General features: G+C 42.4%; 1 protein-coding gene across 2 annotated transcripts; it reads left to right on the top strand.

Annotated features, from left to right (window-relative positions):
- The first annotated feature begins 1,146 nt into the window (after window positions 1–1,146).
- Window positions 1,147–20,417, top strand: ccdc153 (coiled-coil domain containing 153). 2 transcript variants are annotated; one of them, XM_052040063.1, is made up of 7 exons: window positions 1,147–1,215; window positions 3,218–3,293; window positions 5,034–5,099; window positions 8,425–8,544; window positions 14,842–14,934; window positions 17,584–17,714; window positions 20,239–20,417. In XM_052040063.1, exons 1-7 carry the CDS (start codon window positions 1,201–1,203, stop codon window positions 20,365–20,367), a joined length of 630 nt encoding a protein of 209 aa, XP_051896023.1. In that variant the 5' UTR covers window positions 1,147–1,200; the 3' UTR covers window positions 20,368–20,417. The 2 variants fall into 2 exon arrangements, with proteins under 2 accessions (XP_051896023.1, XP_051896024.1); XM_052040064.1 differs by lacking the exon at window positions 1,147–1,215 and adding an exon at window positions 1,907–2,013.
- The last annotated feature ends 15 nt before the right edge of the window (window positions 20,418–20,432 follow it).

Consider the following 20,432-nt stretch of genomic DNA (forward strand, 5'->3'; position numbering starts at 1 on the left):
ATCTAAATGTTGAGAGATTGGACAGATCTGGGTGTTCTAGTGCAGGATTGGCAAAAGGCTAGTATGTAGTACAGCATGTAAAAAGGGCAGATACAGATGTTATTAATTATTGTGTAGAGAATTAAATACAGAAGTAGGGATGTTATGCATTATTTATCTAGGGCATTGGTGAGACCACATTCAGAGTACTGAGTACAGTGTCTCCCTATTTAAGGAAAGATGTTACATGGTGTGGAAGCAGTTCAGAGGTTTACTAGGACTAATACCTAAATGGGTGGGTTGTCTTATGAGGAAAGGTCGCATAGCTCGTCTTGTAGCCACTTTAGAAGAGGAGAAAAGGACTGGACTGAAACACATCATTACAGGTCACGATAGGTTGAAGGTGGAATTCGATGTTTCCTCTTGCAGGAGAATCTAGACTTTAACTCATTGTTTAAAAATAAGGGGTCAACTCATTTTAACTCATCGTTAAAAATAAAGGGTTGCCCCCATTTAAGGCAGAGATAAAATGAAATTTCTCTCTCAGAGGGTCCTGAGTCTTTGGAACTCTTCCTTAGAGGGAGATGGAAGCAGAATCTTAAGTAGACTTGAAATTGGACATGTCTCCAGAAGGGGAGGTGGGTGGTTTGAGTGTATCAGGAAAAGTTCAGAAACATAGAATGGCCTTCAGATCAACCAATGCAGTTGATTAAGGCAGGTGGCCAAGTATAAAGGGTCAGAAAAGGAACCCATGCCACCTGAAAGTGGATTCCAGGTCCCCACACAGATCTCCAGATGATGCCAAGTCTCTACAGAAGTCTAGATGTTGCCAAGTCCCCACGGAACTCCAGATGTTGCCAAGTCTCCACGGAAAAACTTGCAGGCATCAGATACTTCTTCCAACAATGCAGAAATGAGGTCTGAGTATGAGTCTGAGCTTACCTAGCACCAGCTGGCTGCTACTTGTCATTGAACAAATCGCCACAAAGATGATTCTCCTGCTCAACACTATCTTTTCCAATTACGTCAGGCATTTTCCAATTTTTTATCTCCATTTTTTTATCTCCAGTTTTATAATTAGCACAGTTCCTTGCAAGAAAAAAACAAGTGTCCTACGCTGCTCAGTCCATGCTGAGACCTGATCAATACTTTAAACCTAAATCATTCCAGCATTCAACAGAACTGCCTAAATGATTGAACGAAAGGACAAGAACTGTTTTGATGCCATCTGCAAAGGTAACATTATTGCAGAGCCTTTGCGTCAGTCAGAACGTGACATGAACAAAGGTACCTTTGACCTGGGTATGATCCTTTCACATGACCCACTTAATCACCACTTCCCGATGTACGTGTTCCATACTTACTCTTTTCCACCTTGGCACTTTGCTACGTTATTGACTTTTCCCATTCCCTCTCGTGACAAACTATTGCAATTCCATCTTCTAACATCTGTTTTTAGAAAATTACTGTCACTGGGGAAAAAATAAGACGTATTGGCACAGACAGGCTTGTTGAATATTCTGAATGTCAAGTATAAATATTGAATGTTGAATATTATGAGCTAAAATTATACTAATATATAAACACATTTACTTGGTCCTAATATATTTATTAAATAAATAAAAGCCGGTTTCATGTTATTTTTTCCTCGCATTGCTGTATCCTTTATTTACCGACAGACTGCGGAGGCGACCAACGCCTGAGAAATTCTGCTTTATCCGCCAGTCTCAAGATGGCCTAAGGCAGTTGCGGTGCCTGAGTATCCAGGCAACAAGCGCTTGTGCTGCTAAGCAACATCAAACATTGATACTGAATCCCCTCCCTTGCGCTGTACTGATGGGGCAACTGGCTTGATTGGCATGCAGGTACAACTGCGGATTGATGCACTAGTATGTCAATCAAAACGTCACTCTTCAGGTAGGCGGGGGGGGAATTGCCGCTGCAAGTCTGAGACCTGAGGCCCGGCAGGAGCATCTTTGGAGCAACCGGTTCTGATCGGTGTAGAATCACATCGATCCCACTGGCTGTATTTGTGTAAATATGTATTTTATAACTGTAAACATATCCACGCTATGCTTTAAGCAGTCTTCTAGAATTTCAAAAAATGTGGTTGTTTCAATTTTCTCTGCGATTCTATATTTTAATAAATTGCATTTTCACTTTTTATATGCTGAATAAGAAATGTATGTATGTGGTGAAAACAAAGTGTAAATATTTTCTATGTTAATTTCTCTGGTTCTTCTTCCTGCTGTTTCCCCTTTGTTCAATGACTGTTGCGTTTTAGTTAAATATGTTCTTCCGTGGCGTTTATTCTGTTCAGTTATAAGAGTTGTGGTAGGTCCCTAAACTAAATACTGTACTTTGCTCGGTTCAGAGTCGACCACTTTGATGTATGTGTAGTCGTACATAGAACAGAGCAGGTAAGGATGGCCACTTTCCTTCCAAGGATTCGTGGTGTTTTAATGCCTTTAGTAGTTCCATGGTCAGAGATCAACGTAACAGTTTGGTAGTTTCATGGTCACAATTAAATTAATTACTTGAATTTAAATTCCACTGCTCACATCTCCGGATCAATTGTTCAGACCCCTAGAAAGTGGGACCGTAATTAACCGCTATGGTACAGTACTCTTTATGTCATGTTATTAACCAGCAGGATGCAGATTATCGGCAAAAGACAGTGGCCACTGAAACAAGATGTGAAAAAAATGATGTATTACGTATCACCTTCCCAATCTCAGGACATCCACCTTAGGTTCATTTAAGCACTTCTGTTTAAAGTGTAGTCCTTATTGAAGTTGTGGTTGTGGCAGCCAGTTTGCACAAAGAAGCTCTCATAAACAAACATAATTCTCAGCTGATCAGTAATTTTTAAAAAACAAGCATTTGCCTGGACACCTGCAAAAACACCCTTTTTTCTTGAACGACTATGTGATCTTTATATTCACCTTGGAGGGCAAACAGACCTTTGGTTTAATACTTATGTGACAATCATCTCCTCCAAATATATAGGCACTCCCTCAGGAACATACAGGTAATTTTTTAATTGCTCCAGTAACTGGAGTGGGGATTGAATACATAACTTTCAATTCAGAAAGGCAAAATCTTCCAGCTCATTTTCTAGACTTAGTTCAATGTAAAGCATATACCTAAACATGGGCATGCTAGATTTTGTTGTTACCATTGACTAATGATTTACTTGCCAACTCCCCACTCAGATTTTTTCACTGTTTCTTTGCAGGCTCCGGACATTCCTTGGAAAATGCCACCTAAGAATAAGGGAAAGGCAAAAAAGGGGAAGAAGAAAGCAGCAGAAGGTAATGAGTGAAATAAATGACAAATTCCACACCAATGTCTTGTTCTTTCCTCACACAATAAAAATATGAAGTCTCCCAACACAGTCTGTATTGGTCATAGCTTTAAGATCATTTTTGCATTTTCTAATTCATACTATGTTCTAACACATTTTCACTGTTAATGTGTTTTCACTTCAAACAAATTCGCTAAACCACAATGATATCCACTAACTTAATGTACAAAATACTTCATGGCATGTTCGGATAGTTGTGGGCAGGATGTTTTCCCCAGGCCAAGGAGCTGATAACCAGGGCTTAAGATAAGAAACAGGCCATTTAGGACTGAAAGGGGAAAAAATGCTTTCATTCAGAGGGTGGTCTTTGGAATCCTCCACCTCAGGGAACTGTAGAAACTCAGTCATTTATTGCATTCAAAACAGAGGTTGATATATTTCTGGATATTAAATGATTCTAAAGATATGGGGATAGTACAGGAAAATAGATTTTGGGAGGGAAAATCTGGTTTGTTGTGGGCTCAACTGCCACTACTGTCCATGGACCTGGCTGCAGAAACTGACCATGGCCAGATCTTGGGCTGACCATGAGCTTAGCCACAAGGCAAGAAAAGAAATTTTTAAAAATCATTGCTGAAGTTAACAGCAGCACAGACTCTCAGTGAATCCGAGTTTTTTTCTTAAACAACGAAGGTTAATTTGCCTCTAATCCTAACTGACAGATACACTTAACACTGCAAGAATTGATCAGTAATCTGAAGCAAAGCTACTTGCATTGCCACAGGTAAAAGGGTAATTTGAGCTTTCTTTTCTATAATTCAACCTAGGATGAGATGAGCACATTGCTCCACTCACCAATTCCTCTTCCCACATACTGGATGTGGTATCAGTAGGTGCCTGGAACCCATTGGATCTATAGTCTGTGAAACCAGGACAAGAGGAGGAGGATATAGTGAACAGCTGGTGTTTAACATACTGGAGTTGCAGTAATACCACTGAACAGGGAATGTGAGTGCAAAATAGAAATGCTGCAAAGATTCAGCAAGTCAGGCAGGATGCATGGAGATAGAAATAAAGTTAACATTTTCAAGTATGTCCTTTCTGTGCCCACAGATGCTGCCTGACTCACTGATTGTTCCAAACATTTTCTATGTTTTATTTCAGAATTCCACCATTTACAGAATTTTACGTTTGGATTGCAAAGTCAGAATCCTGTCAATAGTAGCTTGGGAATCTGAATTTAGTTTTTACTTGAAATTTGTCAATAAAATATTCCAATTGAGTATGTAAAAACCCCTCAGTGGTTCATTAATGTCCTTAAGAAAGCCAATACACAAGCAGTAAATGTGGAACTTGCTACCATGTGGAACGGTTTAAGCAAAGAGCATTGCAACATTTAAGGGAGATTTGAAGCATATGTTAGATAAAGGTGAGAGGACATATTGGGGAAAGGGTAATTAGGTTGGGAGTCTTGCAGTTGTATAAACAGTTGCTTTGACCAGTATGGGTTGCTTTTGTACTGCAGACACTAATTCTATTCCTCAGGAAACAGTTCTGTTCTGTAATCTGATCCTGGGACGGGAACAAAGAGTACCTCATACTGAGTCAGGTTTGTAAATGATGTACAATTTTATCAAGAAAATCTATTAATGCTCCTCTTTGTCTCTCTTTCTCCATCTCTTTGTTCTTCAAATCCTTTCCCTGGACTCTCTCCCATCCCATCCCCTGACTATTTCTCATGTGAAAGGAGACAATATTGAAGAGAAATACAAACAAACTGTACATCAAGTGGAATCACTGAAAGACCAGTTAGGTAAGAGAGAATAATATAGCATTTAAAATAAAGCTTGTCCTAACTGTCTGATTGTTGGACTGATGGAGTAGAAATAAGGTAGAAATAGTGCCTGCCAGTGGCACCACTGACAATTGTATAACTTTTAATAGCTCTATATCGCCACCAGCTTGTCAATGGTGTTGCAGCTTTGCAAAGTCCAGGTTAAAAACAGATGCAGAACTCCAGTAAACCAACATGTTGGGCCCTGATGATGCTGGAATGGCAGATTTTCTATTGGATGTAACTCCTCATATAAATGCATGAACACACTTTAAAATCAATTTTTAAATTGGTGAATTGGTAAATTAGTTTATTATTGCCATGTGTACCAAGGTACAGTGAAAACTTTGTTTTGAATTCCATCCATACAGATCATTTCATCACAAAAGCAATAACAGAATGTGGAATATAGTCTTACAGTTACAAAGAAAGTGCAGTGCAGCCAGGACAGTAAGGTGCAAGGCCAATGACGAGGTAGATTGTGAGGTTCAAGTGTCCATCTTATCATACAAGAGGTCCATTCAATAGTCTTATAACAGTGGGACAGAAGCTGTCATTGGAACCTGGTGATACGTTGCTTTCAGGCTTTTGCATCTTCTGCCCGATGGGAGGGGGGATGAAGTGAGAATGTCCAGGGTGGGAGGGGTCTTTGATTATGTTGGCTTGCTTTACCAAGGCAGTGAGAAGTGTAGACAGAGACCTTGGAGGGGAGGCTGGTTTTCATGATGTATTGAGCTATGTTCATAACTCTCCTGCATTTCCTTCAGTTTCGGGCAGAGCAGTTGCCATACCAAGCTGTGATGCATCCAGATAGGATGCTTTAAAGATGTTACACAATATTATAATACATTTTCAGCGAACCCAATAAGCTTAGAGGGTGTGCAGGAACCGGGGCTCCAATGGGTTTAAAGGGAGTGTGGGAACAGGGACCCAATTGTGTTTCAGGGGAGTGCAGCAAATATCACCTGTGAGCCAGATACCAAACAATTGGATTTCCATAACGTCATAGAGATTCAACACAGACACAGGCTCTTCTGTGGTGACCATTAACCACCTGTTTCTGAACTGTCAGGTAGCAGAAGTGGCAACAATTTCTGCTTCTAGCATTAGTATCTCTTACCCCGAAAAGTAGAAGTCCTCCATTTTGACAGACAAATAGAAAATCAGAATATTTCCTAACGGTGAAAGATTGAAAAATGTTGATATTCAGAGGGACCTGGGTGTTCTTCTACATGAATCACTGTAAGTTGCCATGTACAGCAAACAACTAGGAAAACAAATGGTACATTGGTCTTCATTGAGTACAAGAGTAAAGATGTCTTACTGCAATTACAAAGGACAGTGAAGAGAGTGCACCTGGGATATTTTACATGGGTCTGATCTCACGAATTATGGGAAGATATACACGAGGTAGAGGGAAATGCAATGAAGGTTCATCAGAATGATTGCTGTGGAGGGTGTTTGCCTTTTGTTGGGGAGGTTAAGCTGATTGGGTCTATACTGTTTGGAGTTTAGAAGAATGACATGCAATTTCATTCAAACATAGAAAATCCTTATGGGGCTTGACAGGACAGATGTGGGAATGTTTTTTCTTGGCTGGAATGTCTAGAATCAGGGATCACCGTCTGAGTCAGGAGGAGATTCCTTCACCAAAGTGTAGTGAACCTTTGAAAATTGCCTTGGAAGTTCAGTCACTGTGTATATCTAAGAAAGTGATTGATAGATTTTTGACAGGCACAGTAGCGTAAGTAGTTAGCGTAATGCTATTACAGCGCCAGCGACCTGGGTTCAATTCCAGCTGCTGTCTGTAAGGAGTTTGTATGTTCTCCCCGTATCTGCATGGGTTTCCTATGTTGGCGCCAGAAAACGTGGCAACACTTGTGGGCTGCCCCCAGAACACTCAATGCAAAGATGCATTTCACTGTGTGTTTCGATGTACGTGTGACTAATAAATATATCTTATCTTATTAAATGAATCAAAGAACATGGAGTTGGTGAAGAAAAGTGGTGCTGGGGTAAAAGATCAGCCATGATTTTATTGAATGGCGGAACATACATCATGCAGCCAAATGTCTAATGTTCTCATTTGTTTTTTGAGATCTGAACATTGCTGGCAAGGCCAGCATATATTGCCCATCCCTAGGTGAGCCTCCTTCTTGAACTGTTGCAGACCTTCTGGTGAAGGTGTTTCCCACAATGCTATTGGGCAGGGAGTTCCAGAATTTAGACTCAGTAGCCATGAAGGACCTGTGATATATTGCCAAGTCAGGGGAACCTGCAGGTGGTGGTGCTCCCAGGCACTTAGTGCCCCTTTGCTTCTTGGTGGTAGAGGTTGTGGGTTTGGGAGATGCCTTCAAAGTAGCCAAGGGAAGTAACTCCAGTGCATTTTTGTAGATGGTACAGACTGCAGCCACTGTGCACAGGTAGGGGAGGGAATATCTTGGGTGATTGAAAGAGGTGCCGATCGAGTGGGCTGTTTTATCCTGAATGGTGGTGAACTTCTTGAGAGTTGTTGGCAAGTGGAGAATGTTCCATGAGACTGTGACTTGTGCCTTGTAGATGGTAGAAGAGCACTGGAATGTCTGGTGGCGAGTCATCTGCCACAGGATACCCAGTCTCTGACCTGCCCTTGTAGCCACAGTGTTTCTGTGTCCAGTCGGATTTCTGTTTAATGACCACCCCCAAGATATGATGATGGGGGACTGGGTGATGCTAATGCCATTGAATAATCAGGGCAAATTGGTAGGTTCCCTCTCATTAGATTAAGTCATTGCCTGGTACTTCAGTGGTACGAATGTTACTTGCCAGTTATCAGCCCATGCTTGAATGTTGTCTAGGTCATGCTGCATGCAGGCATGTGCTGCTTCATTTGGTGAGTTGTGAATGGAATTGAGCATTGTGCAATTATCAATGAATCTCCCCACACCTGTCCTTATGGTGGAAGGAAGCAGCTGAGGATGGTTGGGCCAAGGACACTGCCCTGAGGTGTGACACAGTGATGTCCTGGGACTGGGACAACTGATCTCCAACAACCACAGCTGGCTTCATTTGTATGAGGTATGAATGCAGCCACAGGAGGACTTTCCTTTGATGTCCATTGACTTCTTACTCCGACACTTTGATGGTAGACTCGAACAAATGGTGCCTTGATGTCAAGGGCAGTCACTCTAACCTTACCTCTAGAATTCAGCTCTTCCACTTATTTTTGTCTCCGTTTACTACGTTCTTACATTCCAACTATGCCTTCACTCCAAAATAAAATGACTGACGTTTCTATTATGAATTCTTATCTCCTGAACACCAGTTCTGCGGAGGGATATCGCAAGACAGGCCTTGCTCGTTAAAGAGGAATGGAAGGCAAAGCTACAGGTTCTCAAGAATGACTTGAAAGAAGAGCAGGCCATTAAGAAGTCGATCCATTCAGGTAAGGAAGCAATCCTCAAAAACCTGGAGCAGAAAAGAGGTTCCTTCATCTCTATCCCCTTATGTCTTCCAGTAATCTTAAATCGGAATGAGATTCAGCCCCAGAGACTAACGAGCAATCCAACTATACAAAGGGAAAATGGCTATTTAGATGAGATAAACCACAGCAGGAGATGGTACCTTGAGAGATAGGTCAAGCACAAGAAATTCAGATGATTATTTATTTTGTTAAATGGTATTGAATTAACAAACGTTATGGTTACTTTATACAGTCAGGAAGAAGGTGGAATTCTCTATTTTCCTTCAGGAAATAAAATTTCTCTTTTGAGGTGTGCAAGATTTTGACAGGTTGAGATAAGGTTGTGAGATAGCTGTTCCCATTACCTGGTGGTGCAAAATCGTGGAGCACAGACTTAAGGGTTTGGGTAAGAGATTCATGGAAAATGTGAGGAAGAATTTTCTCATGCAGCGAGTGGTATGACCTGGAACTTATTGCCTATAAGGGTGATGGATTTGGTGATGATCAATGATTTCAATAAGAAATTCATTAGGTACTTGAAGCATTTGCAGAGCAATGGGCAAAGAATGGGGAATGGGACTGACTGGATTGCTCTACAAGAGCCAGCATGGACTTAATGGACCTTTCATGTGAAAATGACTCTGACTCCAAGTCTATATGACGGAACAAATAGACATGAATTGTTATGATCTGATGGACATCACAGAGATGTGGTTGCAAAGTGACCAAGGCTGGAAACTGAATTTCCTGGAGCATCACACCTTGGAAGGATGGTAGATAGGGAAAGGAGGCAGAGTATCTCTGATGATAAAGGATTATTACAACTGAGAGAAAAACACATTAGCTGGAAGATCAGGTGTAAAATCATTTTGGGTAGAGCTAAGAAATAGCAAAGGAAATAGGTCATTACTGGGAGTCGTTTATAGTGCTCTAAGAGTAGCTATACTGTAGGACAGAGTATGAGGGAGAGAGGAGACTAAGGAAGGATGGGTGAAAACAGGATAACATGGACCAGTTAGCTTGACATCAGTAGTAGCGATAAATGTTGGACTTTTATATATTACGGAAGTGGTTACAGGCAGCTGATAAATCATAATAGGATCGGGTAGAGTCAACATGGATTCACGAAAGGAAAATCACATTAAACAACTCTGTTAGCATTTTTTTAAAGTTGTATCGAGCAAACTAGATAAGGAACAAGCTAGTTGATGTAGAGTATTGAACTTTCAGAAGGCCTTCAATAAGGTCTCACAGAATATTATTGAACAAGATCAGAGCACCTGCGATTGGGGGTGAGATACAATGGCATGGATTGAAGATTGATTATTAGACAGAAAACTTAGAGTCAGAATAAACAGGTCATTTTGGGGGGGTTGGTTGGCTGTCACCAGGGAGGGTGCAGCATGGATTGGTGCAGAGATTCCCATTGTTCACACTTATATCAATGAATTGGATAAGGAGATATGTCCAGATTTGCTGGTGATATAAAGCTAGACTGTGAGGAGGGATACAGAAAGGTTTCAGGGTGATATAGCAGGCTAAACGAATGGGTAAGAACATGCCAGATGGAATATAATGTGGAGTAATATTGAGGTCATCCACTCTGGCAAGAAACATGGAAAGGTGGAATTTTTTTTAAATGGAAGGAATTGAAAAGTGTTGGCATTCAGAGGGACCAGGATGTCCTTGTACAAAAATCACTGAAAGTTAATATGCAGGTACAGCAGGCAATTAGGAAAGTAAGCAGTACTTGGCCTTTATTGCAGATGATTTGAGTATAAGAGGAGCAATGGCCTGCAGAAACTCTCTTGAAACAGCATCTGAAATATTGTGTACAGTCTGTTCTCCCTAGCTAAGGAAGGATATACTTACAGTGGAGGAAGTAGAGTGGAAGTTCATTAGACTGATTCCTGCGATTATAACTTTGTCATATGAGGGGAGATTAAGCAGATTAGGCTTGTATTCCCTTGACTTTACAATAATGAGATGTGATCTCAATGAAATGTTTAAGATTCTTAAAGGCCTTGACAGGGTAGATGAAGAAATAGCTTTTCCCTGGCTTGAGTGTCTAGAACCAGGCATCACAGTCTCAGAATAAGGGTAACCCATTCAAGACAGAAGAAGAATTTCTTCATCCAGAGGATGGCAAGTCGTTAGAATTCACTACTGAGAGAGTTGTGGAGGCTCAGTTGTTGATTATATTCAAGACTGAAATCAAAAGATTTTTAGATATTAAAGATAAGAGGTTAGTGCAGGAAAATGGAGCTGAGGTAAAAGATCAGCCACAATCATTTGAATGGCAGAGCAAGCACAAGGGGCATGAATTGGCCTACTCCTGATTCTACTTCTTATGTTCTTAACTTGATAAATAATGGGACCTTAGACGAGAGGTACTGCATTAACTACGGGTGACTTTATTTAATCTTCGTATAGATAGGCAAGTCAATTGGCAAAGATTGTGCTGAGAACAAGTTCACTAAATATTTTAAGGATAGTTCCTTACATCACATTGTTATCAACCAGAGAACAGGCTATTTTAAATCTGGTCATGTGCAATAAGACTGGATTAATTAATGATCTCATGGTGATAGACCATCTGGGGAAAAGTAAACATGATAGAATTTCACATTCAGTTTCAGAGTGGGAACTTAAATCTGAAGCTAATCTTGAATAAAGGTAATTAAAAAGTTGTGAAGTCATAGTTGGCCAACGTAGATTGTGAAAATAGACTAGCAGACATCCACGGAAAATTGTCGTGGTTCACTGATGTGTGGTCTTGTCCTATTCCTGCTCCCCCAACTTGGAACCATCTGACAGTGAAGTGCTGACCGTTCTACCTACCAAGAGAGTTCTCACCTCAAGCTAGCACTTGAGGAACTAAGTGCTGTAATCAACAAGAAGGAAGAAGTGTACCCCAACTCCTGTCACATCACGGCAGGAGACTTAATCAGTTAACTTGAAGAAGTCTCTGCCTAACTACTATCAACTCATTACCCGCAACACTAGAGGACCCAACACAATCGACCACTGCTATACAACCATCAAGAACATCTACCCTTCATCCCTCGCCCCGCACTTTGTTAAATTCTACCACCTGGCTGTGCTTCTTCTGCCTGTGTACAGACAGAGACTGAGGAGCGCAGCACCGGTGAAAAGGAGTGCAAAGAGCTGGACAGCAGAGGCAGAGGAGTGAATTTGAGGGTTCCTTCAAGTTCGTGACTGGACCATGTCAAGGACTTATCAGCGACCTTCATAAGGACATGCATGGATGAGTCTGTCCCACAAAACCATTCTGAGTGTTCCCCAGCCCGAAGCCCTGGATGAACCAACAGATTCGTAATCTGTGAAGACTAGATCTGGAAGGAGATTAGAGCTGGCAATCCAGAGTAATACAAGAAGTCCAGATACAACCTCCAGAAGGCCATTGCGAGTGCAAAGAGGCAATTTTGGACCTAAGTGGAATCACTGGTGGACGCTCGACAGCTGTGGCAGGGCCTACACAATATTACTTCCTACAAGGCAAAACCCATTAGCATATTTGGCAATGACCCATCACTTCTGGATGTTCAATGGCTTTAATGCACACTTTGATCAGGAGAACTATGACACACCGACTACGAGCGCTCACATCTCCAGATGACCCCGTAATCTCAGTCTCTGAGGTCGATGTCTGGGCATCCTTCAAGAGAGTGAATCACGAAAGGCGTCTAGTCCAGACGTGGTACCTGGCTGAGTACTAAAGATCTGTGCGGACCAACTGGCTGGAGTATTTACAGACATATTCAACTCTCGCTTCTGTGGTCTGAGGTTCCCACCTGCTTCTAAAAGGCATCCATTGTACCGGTGCCCAAGAAAAACTTGGTGACCTGCCTCAATGACTACCGTCCGGTAGCATCTACATCAACTGTACTGAAATGCTTCGAGAGGCTGGTTATGGCACGAATCAACTCCTGCCTCAGAGATGACCTGTATCTGCTTCAATTTGCCTCCCGCAGATTTCTCTGGCTCTTCACTCTGCTCTGTACCATCTGGACAACAGGAACTCACATGTCAGGCTGCTGTTCATCGACTGCAGCTCAGCGTTCAACACAATCATCCCATCCATACTCATCATCAAGCTTCAAGACCTGGGCCTCTGTATTTCCCTCTGCGACTGGATACTTGACTTCCTCATCGGCAGACCTCAATCAGTGAGGATTGGTAACAACATCTCCTCCTCGCTGACCATCAACACAGGTGCACCTCAAGGCTGCGTGCTTAGCCCCCTGCTCTACTCTCCATCCACACATGATTGTGTGGCTTAGCACAGCTCCAATGCCATATATAAATTTGCTGATGAGACCACTGTTGTTGAATGAATCACAGGTGATGACGAGTCACCGTACAGGAGCGAGATAGTTTAGTGGTGCCGCAACAACATCCTCTGGCTTCGTGTCAGTAAAACTAAAGAGCTGATTTTTTACTTCAGGAAAGGGAAGGAGGGCGAACATGTGCCAGTCTACATTGGGGAGTTGGCGGTAGAGAGAGAGAGCAGCTTTAAATTCCTGGGCGTTAACATATTGGACGACCTGTCCTGGGCCCAGCACAAAGATGCCATCACAAGGAAGGTGCGCCAGTGGCTTTACTTTCTTGTAAGTTTTTCATTGCACCCGTGCATACATGTACTTGTGCTTATGACAATAAACTTAACTTTGATTCATCATTTTCAACAAATATACTCCATTAGAAGGCCAAGTAAAAACATTGAGTAGTATCAATCTGAAAAAAAACAGATAATTTTGTGAGGGTTGGAAGTAGACAAGAAGATTGGGAACATTTAAGAGATGAGCAAAGTGTGACTGAAAAGGATAATAAAATGGGAGAAAATAGATGAGGAGTAATCCAGCATGAAAATAAGAACAGTTTCTACAAATATATAAAAAGGAAGAGAGTAATATAGGAAACATTGGTCCCTTGGAGAATGAGACTTGGAAATTAATAATAGGAAATAAAGAAATGACAGGTTCTTTGGACAAATATTTTATGTATGTCTACATGATAGATAACACAAAACATCCCAATTATAGTAGAAAATCAGGAGGCAAAGGGATGAACTTAAAAGAATCACCATCCCGAAAAGAAAGTACTAGTTAAACTAACGGGACAAAAGGCTGACAAGTCCTCTGGAACTGATGAGCTACATACTAGGTTCTGAAAAGAAATGGCTGCAGAGATAGATCCTGGAAAGATACCAGTGAGTTATAAAACCACAATTCTAACATCCCCATTTAAGAAAGGAGAAAGGCAGAAAGCTGAAAACTACAGGTCTGTTAACTTAACAACCATCATTGGGAAAATACTGGAATCGATAATTGCGGAATTTGCAGCAGGAAATTTAGGAAATCACACTGCAAATCTGCAGAGTTAACATGGTTTACTGAAAAGGAAATTATGGTTGAGGATATAACTGGAAGGATTGTAAAATAGGAACCAGTAATGTAGTGCATTTTGACTTCCGAAAGGTATTTGGTAAGGTGCTTCCTAATAGGTTACTTCACAAGCTTAGAGCTTGTGGAGTTGGGTTAGTACATTAGCATGGACAGAAGATTGGTGAGCTAAGATTCTGTGTCTTTATCAGGTTGTCAAGCTGTAACAAGCAGAATGTCACAGGGACTGGTGCATCAACTATTTATAATCTACGATAAAGGGATGGTGTATAACAGTCCAATTTGCTGACAATATGAAAGTAGGTGAGAACGAATGTTGTACAGAGGACAACTAAAGCCCGCAAAGTGATCATAGATCGATCAAGCAAATATACAAAAAAGTGATGGTTGGAATATAATGTTGTGAAATTGAGGTTATCCGTTTTAGCAGGTTGATAGGTTCATTTTTTAGTTGGTATTTCTGCTGTGATAGATCAAGGCTTTTGATTAATTCAGGATCAGGCCTAGATGGCAGGAAGCAGATTTAAACCAGGAGATCCCAGTCCCTGCAAAGTGGTGGACCTGAAGGTCAACTGGAAGTGAGAGAGGCTGTCTCCCTCCCGCCCACTATTCAACAACCCACCTCCACCCCCTTCTCCACCTGTCTCCTCCTTCCCCCTCCAGTTTTCCTGCATGCCACTCGATTGCAACAGATCTAGAGATGCAGCAGACTATCACACAGCTCCTAGAGAGTGTGGAGGTGAACAGGGGTTGATGGAACTAATTGACCTCCCAAGAAATGAGGTAGATATTAAGTACAGGCTGTCTGCAACCCCCGGAATATGTAACTACTGCCATTCTCTCCGACTCCCAGATATGACCCGTCAGTACAAGACAATGCGGTCAGAGCTGGACCTCCGAGTCCATCAGCTGGAGATTGAGGTCGGTCATCTACAGCAGCAACTCAGTGAGTTCTGGGTGGGATTGACAATGAGAATTACACGCACAGTAACACACTGAGACAGTGTGAGAATGAGTGAGTGTTGTGTAAGTGTGGCACGTGTGAGTGTGTGTGGATGTATAGTAGCCTAAAAATTGGATTTTACATTTTTTGGTGCACTAAACAATGATTGCACAATACAAACACCCTTTAGGTCCCCTGATAAATATCAGAATTCTGTCACACAGAACCTGCAGGATTCCCAGTGGGACCACACTCGTTTAGAGCATCTGCCCACTCGTAACAGAAGGGTGTCAGTCCCTGAAAGCGTACTGTCCATGGCAGCCAGAGAGCAGCAAGGCACACAATATCTGCTATAGAGGGAGAAGAAGTGAGCACCAAGGTTTGCTCAACATGACATTGAAGTCCTGGTTCAGAAGACAGTGACCAGGAAGAATGCCTTTTGTTCTTGGGGTATGGATGGTGGTGAGGGGGTTGGGGTTGTGTGCAGGGCCCCCTTAGAAGACCATGGCAGGAGGTGGCAGCGTTAGTGGAGGGTGAGAATCCTCGGACTATGGAGCAGTGCTGCAACAGAGCTGTAGAGTCATACAGCACAAAAACATTACTCTTCGGCCACCACTTCTATGTTGACCATTAAGCACCTGTCTATACTAATCCCATTTACCAGCACTTGGTCCATTGTATTCTAGATCTTAGCAATCCAGATGCTTACACTGACATAAATATGCATGCGAGTGCACGCACATACACACACTTATATATACACACACATAAACGCACCCTTGCCTCACATGACATTCTATTCCTTCCACTCTCCCACTCAGAAGTCACATCTCCCAAGGACTGTCAATGAAAAGGTTCATCAATGTTCCCTCCTTTTCCCCATTTAACAGTGAAGAATGGGATGGAGGTACCTGTACAAGAAGGGGACCCTCACGAATCCATTGCCTGACCCCAACAGTGGAGACCATTCTGCCTCTAATGGACAGAGGGCCACCAAACCATAAAACAGTCTGCCAGACGTGCCTACTCACAATTTCATTGTGATCCCTACATTCCTTTTGATTTTTCTCAACAATAGACCTCATCACTGTCATCTGCGCTGCTGCATTATCATCAAAATGTTTTGTCTGCTATGTTTAGCTGCTGAGGCCCTCATTCCATTTGGGCTTCCGCAGTAACACTGCTGGCCTCACTAGAAAGGTTGCTGATCATGTGTACTCAGCAGTGTCACTACAGAGCAGCCATGGAATGAGGGCCTCAGCAGCTTAATGCTGGAGAAAACACTCGCTCTTTGTGTGAGTGCACTCTGTTAACTTTGGAAGGTTTTTAAGTAGCCTGCCATGAGTCTGAATGGTAACCAGTCAGGTCTCCCTATGTCAGCAGTGTCCTTTTAAGTAGCAACAAGGAAGGACAATATTCTTCTAATTGTTCTATCCCTGAACCACAAAGGTTGTAGTTGCACCTGTGAGCTCCAGTTAACATCAGGAAGGATGATGCAGCAATTCAATCATAGGACTAGTAATCCAAAGACCTCAGCTGACAATCCAGAGACCCAAGTTAAAATCCCACCACGACAACTGTGGAACTTAAATTCAGTTAATAGTTTGGAATTTAGAGAAAGCGTCAATTGGACTTAGAAATGTTGACCACAAAAACTACTGGATTGTCATTAAAAACCTAATGTCCTTCAAGGGGAGGAAATGAGTTGTCCTTACCCGATCTGGCTTTTCTGTAACTCCAGACCCACCCCTTGTGGCTGTCTCATAAATGGTCTCTGAAATAGCCAAGCAAGCTGCTCAGTTCAAGGGCAGTTAGGGATTGCCAATAAATGCAGGTGATGTCCAGATCCTGAAATATGAATTTAAAACACAAAGGGAGAAGATGGGCTGTGACATCATTAGGTGTGCATCTCACACTTGAAGAACTTCAAGTGCGTTAAAGTGATTAGCACAGAGGGGTGTCCGGTCCAATCTCACAATGCACACAGTTTCATCCAGAAATGATCACTAGTGAAATCTGCTCTATGTTAAATTGATTTTTGTCTCATCTGTGCATGAAAAAGCAGATACTCATTAATCCAATTTCTGAGCCAGTAAATGAATTCAGTACATACGTAATGTTGGTGTAAATATCAATTCAGTGTTGTAAGCATGATACAGTAAATAGTGATTTTAATAAGTAGGAGATGTCTGAGTACAACCAACTGTGGTGCCTGTGGATGCCGCATGGTGTTTAAGTGTGTGATTACTGTAGGGCTCGGTGGGATTGTCCTGTTGGATTGCAGTGGTGATGTGGAATTGTGACAGCTGCCACATTTCCGAGATCACAACAGCAACAACACCCCAAAGTACTTTGTCAGTAGTAAAGCACCTGGGAGAGCCTAAGACCGTGAAATATGTTATGACATTCTATAAATGCTAATCTTCCTTTAGCTGTATAGGAACCTCTGTAAAGCTGCACTGGGATCACCATGCTGGGCTGTAATGGAGCTGTGCTGGGATGCTGCTGGCACTGTGCTGAGATTACTGGGTTGGGATGGGTTGGAGTCGTGGGTGAATGTGTTGGGGCAGCATCAGCAGGTAACAGACCATGGTTGTCTTGGAGTTGTGGATTATTTGTAGGAGCTAATTCACTGCTGTAACTTCATGCCAGCATCATGTCAGCAACAGCTAGTGAAGGCACAGGAGGAGAAAGCACAGATTATCAAGGAGAAAGATTCCACCATCAAAGAGCTCCAGATGAAAATAGATGACATGGAGACTGAATATGAGGCCATCCTCCATGTGAGTATCATCGGCAGCCAACAAGATGTGCCGGACAGACTGATACATGCTTGTTACACAGATGATATTTCTGAACTGAGAATAAGATGCATTATTATGATGGTTCATTGGGCACTACTCTTGCCTTGAACCCATAAGACTGTGTGTTCAAATCCTGCCGCAGAACCTCAAACACAGAATCCATCTGGTGCTCCCAGTGTTGTACTGTGACAGTGCTGCACTGCCAGATGATCCATCACTTACCGGCTGTCTGCTCTATCTATGCCTCTCATAATTTTATAAACCTCTATCAGATCTCTATCAGAGCCTCTGCCACTCCAGAGAAAACAACCCAAGTTTGTCCGACCTCTCCTTATAGCACATGCCCTCTACTCCAGGCAGCATCCCGATAAACCTCTTCTGCACCCTCTCCAAAGTCTCCACATTCTTCCCATAATGGGGGTGGACCAGAATTGAATGCAATACTCCAGATGTGGCCTAACTAGAGTTTTATAAAGCTACAACATGACTTCCCAATTCTTGAACTCAATGCCTCGACTAATAAAGGCAAACATGCTATACGCCTCTTTACCACCCTATCAATCTATGCAGCCACTTTCAGGGATCTATGGACTTGGACGCCAAAATCCCTCTGTACATCAGCGCTGTTAAGGGTCTTGCCATTAAGTGTGTACTGTCTCTTTACATTTGATCTCCTAAAGTGCAACATCTCACATTTGGCTAGATTAAACTCCATCTGCCATTTCTCCGCCCATTTCTGCAACTGATTTATATCCCACTGTATCCTTTGGCAATCTTCTATCCACAACACTGCCAATCCTTGTATCATCTGCAAACTTACTAACCCACCCATCAACATTTTAATCCAGGTCATCTATGCATGTCACAAACAGCAGAGGTCCCAGTCCAGATCCCTGCAGAACACCACTAGTCATGGACCTCCAGCCAGAATAAGTCCCATCAACCACTACCCTCTGTCTTCTCTAGGCAAGTCAATTCTGAACCCAAATGGCCAATTTACCATGAATCCCATGCGTCTTAATCTTCTGGATGAGTCTCCTATGAGGGACCTTGTCAAACACCTTACTAAAATCCACGTGGACAACATCCACACCTCTACCTTCATCAATCACCTTGGTCACCTTCTTGAAAAACTCAATCAAGTTAGTAAGACATGACTTGCCCCACACAAAGCCATGCTGACTGTCCCTAATTAGGCTATGGTTTTCCAAATCCTCATAAATCTTATCCCTAAGAATCGCTTCCAGTAGCTTCCCTACCACTGACATGAGACCTACTAGTCTATAGTTTCCAGGATTATCCCTATTTCCCTTCTTGAATAATAGAACAACATTAGCTAGTCCTCCGGGACCTCATCCGTGGCTAGAGAGGACACAAAGATGTTGGTCAAGGCCCCAGCAATCTTATCTCTTGCCTCTCTCAATAATCTGGGGTATATCCATCCAGCCCTGGGGACTTATCCACCTTAATGTTCTTTAAGACACCCAACACTGCCTCATTCTTTATCTCAAAATGCCCTAGCATATTAGCACGCTCCACACTGATCTCACTATCCTCCACATCCTTCTCCTTGGTAAATACTGATTTAGGATCCTGCCCACATCTTTCGCCTCCAAGCACACGTTCCCTCCTTTATTCTTGAGTAGTCCTACCCTCTCTCTAGTTATCCTCTGGCTCTTGATGTATGTATAGAATGTCTCAGGATTCTCTTTAATCCTACTTGCCAAGGACTTTTCATGGCCCCTCCCAGATGTCCTAATTCCCTTTGAGTTGTTTTTTAGCTTCTTCATGATCCTCAAGGGCTTTCTTTGATTTTAGTTTCCTAAACCTTACATATGCTTGCTTTTTCTCTTTGACCAAATTCACCACCTCTCTGGACATCCAAGGTTCTCTTACCTTGCCATCCTTGTCCGTCCTTCTTACTGGAACATACTTGTCCTGTACTCTGTGCAGTTGGTCTTTAAGCACCCTCCACCGTCAGATATGGACTTGTCCAAAAACAACTGTTCCTAATTAACTCTCCCTAGTTCCTGCCTAGTACTCTCGTAACTTGCCCTGCTCCAATGTAATACTCTCCCGCAAAGTCCATACTTATCCTTATCTGTAGCTACCTTAAAATGTAAGGAGTTGTGGCCACTGTTCCCTCACTGTTTTCCCACTGAAAGGCCAGTCACCTGGCCAGGCTCACTTCCCAATCTCTACATCCCACCTATCAAACCCTTTCATAACCTAAAAATCTCTACTTTGAAATTGATTCTGATTGTTAGAAGCTGAATATGGATTTTAAGAGGTCAACATCTCAGTTGTTCTAATTTGTTCTTTCAACCTTGGAGCTCTTTGTCCACCTGTCTCCTCTTCCCCCTCAAAATCTAAAAGTTTTTGAAAACTGAACTCTAAAACTGTTTGATAAATATTTATCTTCTTTTCCCTGGACAGCTGTGAGATTGGGAGCTTGCAAACAGTGAGACCCCCCTGACCTCTCTCCTCCTCCCCTTTGGTATAGGATAGTCTGGACCTGCTGCTGAACAAGCTGGAGAAGGCTAGGCTGCAGTGGGAGAAAGCAGCAACAAACTTACACTCAGAGCACAAGAAAAAACTGCTTGAATTTGGGCTCAACCCACTGGAGATTTAACGCACGGATGGCAGTGGAGAAACAATCTGAGTGCCTCCCTCCTCGGTCAAACTTCACCACTTCCC

Source organism: Pristis pectinata, chromosome 27 (assembly GCF_009764475.1).
Source record: "Pristis pectinata isolate sPriPec2 chromosome 27, sPriPec2.1.pri, whole genome shotgun sequence".
Taxonomy (NCBI): Eukaryota; Metazoa; Chordata; class Chondrichthyes; order Rhinopristiformes; family Pristidae; genus Pristis; species Pristis pectinata.